The sequence below is a fragment of the Dicentrarchus labrax genome, unplaced genomic scaffold, assembly GCF_905237075.1.
Source record: "Dicentrarchus labrax unplaced genomic scaffold, dlabrax2021, whole genome shotgun sequence".
NCBI lineage: Eukaryota > Metazoa > Chordata > Actinopteri > Moronidae > Dicentrarchus > Dicentrarchus labrax.
This window is the reverse complement of record NW_026136875.1, coordinates 1,087,501-1,096,946: the sequence shown is the minus strand read 5'-3', so window position 1 is coordinate 1,096,946 and position 9,446 is coordinate 1,087,501. Positions and strand designations below refer to the sequence as shown.

Genomic DNA, 9,446 nt, shown 5'->3' with positions numbered 1-9,446 from the left:
TGAATTACTCTCTTGTTGGTGTGCACGACCACAAGGTGTCAGTATTATGATCAGGAATCTATATTCCTACATGCATTATCCAAATGCAGTGAGCATTTCATGTTAAACTGTAAGTGGTTTTCATAATCCATCTACAATTTCAGTTATTTAACATTTGCTTATGGCCATTAAATAATTTGGTTGTAAAAATGTAAAAGTTGACATTTCATATGTTAACATTGCAGTACAACAATTATCCTAAATTCATGGATTAAGTATTAAGGGTTGTATTGAAATTGATTTTGATAAAGTTAAAGCTGTACAGTCAGAAAAGTGAAATAGATTGCATATGTTTATAAGCCGTGTCATGCTACACAGGCTATGTTTTTGGATACCCCTGGATTCTGGATCCTGGACTGGATTGATTCTCTCCCTAACGAGGGGGGTGGTGAGCCACCCGCGTTGAGCACCTGGATTGAGCATTCGTATGAGTTATTCATCTGCCCTGCTATCAGCGTGGTAGGACTATGGAAAAGGATTTCAGGAGACGATTGAACTGAACTAAACTTTTTATTATTTTTGGGGGGAAATATTTTATTTTATTTTTGGTGCACCAGATTCAAAAGACATTTAATTGAGTAAAAGACTGGTCTGATGTTGTGAAATGTTATAAATCTATGTTAATACAATAATTTTGCTACAACCTAACTTTGTGTCCTGGTTACTCATGGTGGTGTCCAATTCAATTCATTACCCCTCTCTACGAATCTAGATTAAACTGGTCCAGTGTGCACTTACCTTCTAGGTGGGTTACACGATCATTTCAACTCAACTCATAAATGCAAACTCACATTTGAAGTGTATTTTTACAAATATTGTTCATTGCTCTACCATTGTAATTATTAACAGAATTTAATTTATGATGAACGAGGATGGGAACCTGTGGTAAATGTATACTGGTTAGGTTGAGGCTGGTGGTCACAGTCAGATGACCAGTGGAGGTTCAGAAAGAGAGACGGAGGGTTCTTCACACACGCTAGTCAGGAATACACTCAATAAGTTGGAGAGACAAATCAATGTGGCTCAGCTTCATATGACTAACTTAAGTGTCTGTATGGAAAGAAATGTATTCAATTCAATTCAATTCAGTTTTATTTGTATAGCGTCAATTCATAACAGAAGTTATCTCAGGACACTTTTCAAATAGAGCAGGTCTAGACTGAACTCCTTATAACATTATTTACAGAGACCCAACAGTTCCCACCATGAGCAAGACCTTGGCGACAGCAGCAAGGAAAAACTTCCTTTTATGAGGCAGAAGCCTCGGACAGACCCTTCGGCTGTAGGTGGGTAGTCGTCTGCCTCCACCAGTTGGGGTGAGAGAAAGAGAGAGAGAGACGGAGAGACAGGGAGACAGAGACAAAGGTGCACAGCAACAACTACACTTATAGTAGTGACTGATGATGATGAACATGAAGAAGATGATGACGACGACGACAACAACGGTTGGGGACAATGAGCAGTGATTATAGTAATAATAGTAACCATAGTAATAATAATATTAATAATAATAATAATAACAATAATATCAGTTATATTAGCAATGGGAGTCAAGCAGGACCATGGCAGGAGGCTCCACCAGGATCCATGAGAACCTGCAAGACGAGAAAGCACAAGAACTCCGGGGAAGAAGTGAAGTTAGTAACATTCATTAATGGGACATGAATGAGTGCAGAAAGAGAGAGGAAGAGAGGAGCTCAGTGCATCATGGGAAATCCCCCGATAGTCTAGGCCTATAGCAGCATAACTAAGGGATGGTTCAGGACTCACCTGATCCAGCCCTAACTATAAGCTTTATCAAAGAGGAATGTCTTAAGCCTACTCTTGAATGTGGAGAGGGTGTCTGCCTCCCGAACCACAACTGGGAGCTGGTTCCACAAGAGAGGAGCTTGGTAGCTGAAGGCTCTGGCTCCTGTTCTACTTTTAGAGACTATAGGAACCACAAGTAGCCCAGCATTCAGAGAACACAGTGTTCTAGAGGGGTATACGACCAACAATCAGCTAAGTCCAAGCTAGCTGATCTCAGGTGTATCCACTCTCAGCTGGGGTTGTGGCTGAGGCCGAGCGGACAGCACAGACAGAGCGAGGCATCCGGAATAGTTATTGCATTCAAAAGCTCTGGTGACAGGTCAGTTACCCTTTTTTGTCTTTTCCAGGAGAGGATTACTGGTCAGAGATGTGGTCTGCAACCATCAGCCCCCAACAGAACTGTGGTTAAACAGTCTATCAGCCAGAGGTGATCAGACGCAGAGTGCCTGGGGTTCAATGACCAGAATGACCATTCACAGCCGTCACTTATCCTTGCCACTTGTGATGATGCTGCCCGCTCTGCAGATAGTTAAAGAGAAAGTTGGCCTAGAAGATTTTGCTGCCAGCAACATCTTCCAGTAAGGTGTCTTTCCGCAAACATAGCCTGGGGAAGATACGAGTCCCATTTGCCCATGAGGAGTATGTTCAGAGCAACAGGATCAGGGTCAGACATAGAGCACTCAGACAGACTACCTGGGGGCTGGATGGTGACTGCATCGGAGATGTCAGTTGGCGGAGTCGCGAAGGTGACCTGGCAGGAGGCTGATCAGACAGGCGAAGCAGCTCTGAAAGGCAGGCCAGAGGACAACCAGACACTCTGAAGGATGACCTGGAGGCCGGCAATGCAAGCTAATGCTGTTACAGCTGTAGGGCAGGGTGCCAGCAACTGGGCTGCAGGGGAGGGGATCAGCAACTGGGCTGCAGGGCAAGGAGCCAGTGACTGGAGATCAGATGTGTATATTTTTGACATTTGGGTCAAAAACTTAACATTTGACGCAATGGACAAATTGTTCCTGAATATCAGTGTGACAAACAGGAACATTTTGGGAACACTGAGCCCCCCCCCCTTCAAAAGTATGCCATAAGTCAGAATTTGAAGCTCAATTTCATATATTCTGACAATCGGAATACCTTAGAATGGGGGGTCACTGTTCCCAAATGTCAAAGGCCACATAATGACTGTATTTTGACTTATAAATGTCAAATTTAAATATGTTTCATAATAGAGGCTCCTTGTGACTCCTGAATGGGTTCCAGTCTATTCAAGTACATATAGGTTAGGCTTAGAGGGCTAAGACCCTTGCCGGGGCCTACTGGAGCATGCTGTAGGCAGGTTATGGGTGTTCCTGGAACCGGTGCACCAGGACCCCCAAGTCTGAAATTAACAAATTTGCCACTTCAGGCTCCTTGGTTACTAAAATAACCGGAACTGTTGGTTAGATTGGGATGTCTTTAGTTGCCTATGGTCATGGCCAAAGACCAATGTTGGATCTGGATTTCTTCAAAGGAATGTCAACGAGTGTCTGAGTGTCTGTAAGAGGAAAGATAATATGACACCGGCAGGCACGTTGAATGACCTGAGCCTCCTCAGAAAGAACAGCCTGCTCTGTCCTTTCCTGTAGAGGGCCTCAGTGTGATCCGTCCAGTCCAGTTTATTGTTGAGTGTCACCCCCAGGAACTTGTAGGTGTTCACCATCTCTACCTTATCCCCTTAATCTCAACAGGGGAGGGGGTCCTCTTGCTCCCCCAGAAGTCCACCACCAGCTCTTTGGTTTTTCCTGTGTTGAGCTGTAGGTGGTTCCTGTCGCACCATCCAATGAAGTTCTCAATCAGGTCTCTGTACTCCTCCTCCCTATCATCTGAGATACAGCCGACAATGGAGGAGTCATCAGAGAACTTCTGTAGGTGGCACGCTCCAGAGTTTAGAAGTCAGAGGTGTAGAGGGTGAACAGGAACGGTGACAGTACAGTTCCTTCGGGTGTACCAGTGCTGCTCGTGACCACATCTGACAAGCAGCTGTGCTAATGACAATAAATGAGAAAAAACCTAATTAAAACAACAACAAATATTTATTGATAGATATTTGAGTTATTTTCACAACAGAAGTTAACTTAACTTTGAAGTTAAAATGAAAAAATGTAACTCTTTTAAAATACGTGCATGTATTATTGTATATTATATTATGTATTATTCAACCCCCAGCTTCAGTACTTTGTGAAGCTTTTATAACTTCTAAAAAAACATTTTCCGTAAGTGCTGACAAGCTTCTTACAACTCGGAACGGAATCTGCCCATTCTTCACGTGCAAAAGCCTCTAGCTCAATGATGTTTGATGGCTTACGTGCTGCAACTGCCTTCTTTAAATCCCACCAAAGATTTTCAATCAGATTTAAATCTGGTGACTGAGAAGGCCACTCCAGGACGTTCCAGGATCTTTTTCTCAACCCTCTGGTTGACCTGTAGGTCTGCTTGGGATCATTGTCTAGCTGGGAAGTCCAATGATCACCAAGGTTTAATTCCTTTTTAAAATGGTGCAGAAAAACAGCCCCACATCATCAATGACCACCCTCCATGCTTGACTGTGGGGATGGTATTCTTCTGGTCATAAGCCTGGCCTTTTGCACTCCAGACATACCGCTGGTCCATATGTCCAAACAGTTCCAGTTTGGTTTCATCAGTCCATAGAACTGTCTCCTAAAACTCTGTAGTCTTATCTAAATTCCCCCTGGCATATTCTAGTTGACTTTTGATGTTCCTCGTGGTCAAGAGTGGAGTGCAACTTTGAGTCTGGCCATGAAGTCCTTTTTTATTCACTGCATGTCTTATAGTTGCCACTGAAGCACTTGTACCAGCCTTCATCAGGTCATCCTGTAGGTGTCTTGCAGTCACACAGGGGTTTCTCTTAGATGTTCCGCTAAGGGCCATTGATGAAATGCTGGGCTTTCTTCCACAGCCAGGCAGGTTTACAGCTGTTCCATAAGGTTTAAACTACCTTATAATGCTGCCAATGGTGTCTCTTGGAATATTATATTTCTCCTCTCTCAGCTTTTGCTGAAGCTCCTTTGTCATTCCCATAATTGCAACTCACCTTCAATATCTTCATGGGTGGGGTTTATGAATGCATCACAGCTGAAGTAAATGAAGGATCATTATAGAATTCCATTCCATTCAGACAGCTTTAAAAACAGCAAAATTAATTAGGGGTTGAATAACTGTGACATGGCAATCTTAACAAAATACAATCTTACACACAAATACTACTACTACGCATTTTTTGTTGTTGATTTTATGTATCACTCGACTCATAAAGAAGTCATCCGAAGCAGAATCTTGCTCTTGGAAAAAACTTTAATTGATAACTCCTTAAAATCTTTGGGGGGTGAAATATTTCTGATTGCAACTTTATAATTACCTCTCTACTTACTGTTCTTATCTGTCCATAACCAGCTCTCTTTATGCACGTACATTTACTGCATAACTGCACAATTGTCTGCATACGGTTTATTCATTCTATCACAGCCGTTTGCTAGTTCACAACAGTATTAAAATTTAATTTCATATTATATTATGCTGTATTTTTAAAAATATTATCTATAGAAAATATTTGTATAGAGTTTAAGTTGTGTTTTTTGTCCAATGTTTTTATGTATTTTTTATTTCTGTTGTTTGCCAATTCCCCCAAATGTATTATTGTATTATACGATACAGCATTTTATGTGCGTCTGTGAAGCACCTTGTTACTCTGGTTTTGAGAGGAACTGTTGGAATAAAGTTTACGTACTAAATTTACACTTTGACACAATCCCATGGAGTGTAAGGAGAAGACAGATAACATCACCAGTTACTGAGCTGTTCTGATGGTGTCACGTGAACAGGGTGTACAGCAAACCTGGTGTACAAGAAGAGGGGGCAGGCAGACCAGCTCTGCTCACATGGACAGCAAGCACAAACTCTAACCTGCTCATTATCTGCACAGGGAAAATGCATTTGGGTGATTTGGGGGTTGTTTGGATGTGAATCAGCAGGCATTTCTTCTCATTGTTTGTCATATAACCAGGCAGAGATTTATTGGACCTTCTTTCTCATGTCTTAAATGCTTCTCTGAGATGTCAACTCAGTCTCAGACCAACGTAACAATTGGACTGGGGTTTCTGGAAAGAGTTATACTTTCCACTCTGACTACACTACCATGCTGTGTGTTTTTCTTCATTAATGGAACCATGTTATTCACCTTGAGGAGTAAACTGGTGTTTCGTGAGACATCTCGTTATACTCTTCTGTGTAACCTCCTTTTCTCAGATACCATGCAGATGGCACTGGGTCAGATACTGTACCTGCTGTCTTCTTGTAGAATAATGGTGACGTATCCTTTCTGTGGACTTCTAGTAATGTTTGCCAATCTCACTAATGAAGTCTCCCCTCTTACACTGGTGGTGATGTCTCTGGAGAGATATGTAGCTGTGTGCTACCCACTGAGGCACGCTACCATCATCACCATCAGAAACACAGCAGTGGCTATCATTGTGGTTTGGGCCTTTTGTTCACTAAATGTTCTAATTCGAGTCCTTTTGCTGTTGGATTTTCCATTTTCAGACCTGGACAGTCTGCAGATGAACCACCTATGTAGCACGCTTATCATGTTTCTTGGGTCAATGTCTGATATTTATGACAAAGCATACACTTGTTTTCTGTTTGTTTCAGCTGGTGTTGCAGTTATTTCTTCCTATATTGGTGTGGTGATAGCAGCCAGGTCAGCCTCCACAGACAAAGCTTCAGCCCGTAAGGCTCGTAACACACTGCTGCTGCATCTGGTACAGCTGGGCCTCAGTCTCTCCTCAACCATATTTAACCCGTTCCTTTTAGTCATATCAAAAGTTGTTTCGAGGGTAGTACTTATGCGTATGCAGAATGTTTTGTATGTGTGTTTTTTCATTCTGCCCAGATGTCTGAGTTCTCTCATCTATGGACTCAGAGACCAGACTATCAGACCCATACTTGTGTACTATTTATGCTGTCGACTGACATTTTTGTCCAAGATACATTCAGTGAATTAACCTCTCTATATGTCTGTTGAATGCTTTCCTCAGACCGGCCTTCATACGTCAGCATATCCAGCATTCACAATAATTTTCCTAACGATTGTGTTTTTATGTTCAACTTTTGTCAGTATTTCTTGAAATCCACATCTAAACACTAAACTGTGTGCTGCAGTTTAAACTCCTCTTATGTATCACTTGACCAAAGCAAATTCCTCAGATCTTTGTTGTTTGTTGTTTGATGTGAATACAAAGCATTATTCATTGTCCTCGCATACGTATAGTGATACATTTTGTTTGTACATTGACTCAAGTTTCCATACTTTGTACTTCTACTCCACTAAATTTCAGAGTCAAATATTGTAGTTTTTTACTTCAGTCTGAAAACTTTAGCTACTACATTTTAGTTAATAATACAAAATATGACCAACAAATATATTATGATGTTATATTATAGGTTACAACCTACAGAATTGCACAGCAGTACATAGAGTGATTAAAATGAGCTCCACATTTACCAGCTGCAACACTGTGATAAATACATCAGTGCATCAGTAATTATAATCCAGTGCTGTGCAATGCACAATATGGATTTCTTTCAGCCGATATTATATCCGATAATTTCACAATTTTGTATATATCTATATATATCACTGTTGTTTATACAACAACATACAGCAGTTCTGTTTCTTCAAATGTTCAGTTACTTTTTCTGGTAAAGTTAATTTAAAAAAACTTACTTAACTTACTTACTTAAAACAAACATACTTTTGGTGTTCATAGAACATAAAACCTATCAATCATTCCACTTAAGAACTCAAAATAATTAATTAATATCAACCAATAATTTATTAGCTCTAATGATTAATAATCATATATTATATAATTATCGTGCATCCCTGCTTTTATGGTACTTACTTTTAAAGTTTTACATGTAACTTTTATTCTGACATTTGGCGCATTTTTTAATGAGGGGGTTCACTCCCAAATAACAGCCCAAAATGTTCCTGAATATCAGTGTGAGAAACAATAACAGTTTTTATATTTGGGTTGACATTTGTGAACACTGAGCCCCCCCTTTCAAAAGTATGCCAAAAGTCAGAATTTGAAGCTCAATTTCATATATTCTGACAATCTGAATACCTTAGAATGAGGGGGTCAGTGCTCCAAAATGTCAAAGGCCATATAATGACTGTATTTATCAATGTCAAATTGAAATATGTTCTATAATACAGGATCTTTGTGAATCCTGAATGGGTTACAGTCTTTTCAAGTGCATATAGGTTAGGCTCAGAGGGCTGAGACCTTTGCCGGGCCCTACTGGAGCATGCTGTAGGCAGGTTATGGGTGGTCCTGGAACTGTGCCTTCACTGGCTGGTCCTGGTACTCCGGAGCACAAGGTCAGATGTTGTGTTGCCCATGCACCAGGACCACCAAGTGTCAAATTAACAAATTTGCCACTGCAGGCTCCTTGCTTACTAAAATAACAGGAACTGTTTGTTGGATTGTCATGCCTTTGGTTGCCTGGGGTCATGGCCAACAAAGTATTTCTACTTGGTCGAATTGCTAATTTTACTTAAGTAAGTGAGATCTAAGTGCTTTGTCCACCACCGCTCATCTGCCCAGAGGAGATAAGAGCTTATCACACAGGCAGACACCTTTCTACGGCCCCCCAGACTCAACACCACCAGCTGAATCCAAAACGCAGCAGGAAACACACCAACACTGCTTTTTGTTTCTCTAATTTCATACATTGTTTGCCAGTAAGATTTATTTGGAAAAGTTATGAAGAGTTTGAAGGTTTGACTGACGGTGGCAAATTAAAGCATTACTTAAAACTGACACTGGTATTTTTATTTAGATTTTATTGCGATGAGGCCTGAATAAATAATAATAATAATAATAATTAATGATTACAACTGTGACTAATTATTAAGACACAATTCATCATTAATGAAATTAATACAGGGACAAACATTCCAACAGTTACAGATCATTGGGGAAGAAGGAGCAGATATATTATCTGAATACTTCAAAACAACTGGAGGTAAAAAGTGAAAAAAGTATAACTCACATACAACATACAATGTCTTTATAAGTGTTTCTTAACAAACAGCTTGTAAATAGTGCAGAATATAATTCTTTGAATTTATTTTACAATATTAAGTCGTTATCTTTGAGATATTAAGTAAAAAGGAGAAGAAAAAGCAGTGATGATGAAGAAAGGAATGGGGATTTTGACTGACAAGAAGATGAGAGGGAAGCTGAAAGCCATCATGGACAACCCCTCTCATCCTCTCTACACTGAGCTCAGACTGATACAGCCCCGAGCCCGAAGCTGTTTGGAGGCTTGTTTGTACCATCAGCTATCAGACTACACAACCACAGTTCCCAGTACCTCCACCCTCCACAACCACAGCTCCCAGTACCTCCAACCTCCTCAACCAGAGCTCCCAGTACCTCCAACCTCCACAACCACAGCACCCAGTACCTCCAACCTCCACAACCACAGCTCCCAGTACCTCCAACCTCCTCAACCACAGCTCCCAGTACCTCCAACAT

General features: G+C 40.9%; 1 protein-coding gene across 1 annotated transcript; it reads left to right on the top strand.

The window, feature by feature from the left end:
• Window positions 1-5,725: 5,725 nt before the first annotated feature.
• Window positions 5,726-8,726, top strand: LOC127360499 (odorant receptor 131-2-like). The gene has a single exon (XM_051394945.1). The coding sequence runs from the start codon at window positions 5,955-5,957 to the stop codon at window positions 6,900-6,902; it is 948 nt and encodes a 315-aa protein (XP_051250905.1). The 5' UTR covers window positions 5,726-5,954; the 3' UTR covers window positions 6,903-8,726.
• The last annotated feature ends 720 nt before the right edge of the window (window positions 8,727-9,446 follow it).